Source organism: Pseudopipra pipra, chromosome W (genome assembly GCF_036250125.1).
Source record: "Pseudopipra pipra isolate bDixPip1 chromosome W, bDixPip1.hap1, whole genome shotgun sequence".
Lineage (NCBI taxonomy): Eukaryota > Metazoa > Chordata > Aves > Passeriformes > Pipridae > Pseudopipra > Pseudopipra pipra.
Genome location: NC_087580.1, coordinates 34,705,426 through 34,706,517, shown reverse-complemented (window position 1 = coordinate 34,706,517; position 1,092 = coordinate 34,705,426). Strand labels below are relative to the sequence as shown.

Here is a 1,092-nt window from a genome sequence, read left to right as displayed (position 1 = left end):
TCCCCAGCCAAGGCAGGAATCTCCACACACCCCCCAAGAAGGGTTCTGTTGGAAGAACGTGCCTCTGTTAAAGGGGACTGGCCCTTTGTGGTCAAAAGGGATGGACTGACAGTCACTGGACTCCAGGGGTTGCCTCAACACCAGGGGCTTCATTAGGGGTGGAAGCAGCGGCCGAAGCTCTTCCTGCAGTCGGGGCACTGGTAGGGCTTCCCTTACTGGTGGGTCCATTGGTGTTTGGTCAAGACACCGATCTGGGTGAATCTCTTCCCACACTCCCCACACTTGTAGGGCCTCTCCCCGGTGTGGATGCGCCGGTGGGTGACAAGATGGGATTTCTCCTTGAACCGTTTCCCGCAGTCGATGCAGCAGAAGGGCCTCTCAGCCGTGTGCGTCCGCTCATGCGTGTAGAGATTCCCCCTGGTTGGAAACCTCTTCCCACAGTCCAAGCACTTGTAGGGCCGTTCCCCAGTGTGGATGCGAAGGTGTTTGCGGAGGGTGGAGCTGTGACTGAAGCTCTTCCCACATTCCCTACATGTGTAAGGACATTCTCCAGTGTGGATGTGCTGGTGGGAACGAAGGTGAAAGCTCCGGTTGAAGCTCTTCCCACATTCCTCACATGTGTACGGCCGTTCCCCACTGTGGATGCGCTGGTGGGTGCAGAGGTGGTACCTCCGGCTGAAGCTCTTCCCACATTCCTCACACTTGTAGGGCCGTTCCCCGCTGTGGATGCGCTGGTGGGTGCGGAGGTGGTAGTTCTGGCTGAAGCTCTTCCCACATTCTCCACACGTGTAGGGACGTGCCCCAGTGTGCATGTCCTGGTGTCGGAGCACGTGAGAGCTCTGACTGAAGCTCTTCCCACATTCCAAGCACCTGAAGGGCTTCTCTCTGCTGGGAGGCTGCTCAGGGACCACCAGCTCAGAGCTCTGGCTCAAGCTCCAGCCGCCTTCCTGGCACAGGCTGGCTCTTTCCTCCTCAGAGCACCCTGGGATGGCTTTGGAGCCCCTCCTGCGGGGGGATCTCCGGCCCTTTTCCTCCCCGCTGCCTTCCTGCACCGTGGAGCCCTTCAAAACGGCCTCTCCCACCAGGGTCTCA

At 59.3% G+C, this 1,092-nt stretch overlaps 1 protein-coding gene across 1 annotated transcript; it reads right to left on the bottom strand.

The window, feature by feature from the left end:
- Positions 1-212: 212 nt before the first annotated feature.
- LOC135405004 (gastrula zinc finger protein XlCGF49.1-like) lies at positions 213-812 on the bottom strand. Its single transcript, XM_064639725.1, has one exon. It carries the CDS (start codon positions 810-812, stop codon positions 213-215), a length of 600 nt encoding a protein of 199 aa, XP_064495795.1.
- Between the last annotated feature and the right edge of the window lie 280 nt (positions 813-1,092).

Excerpts from the sequence above, each read along its gene's own strand:
- LOC135405004 (XM_064639725.1), bottom strand. The coding sequence starts at position 812 with ATGCACACTGGGGCACGTCCCTACACGTGTGGAGAATGTGGGAAGAGC.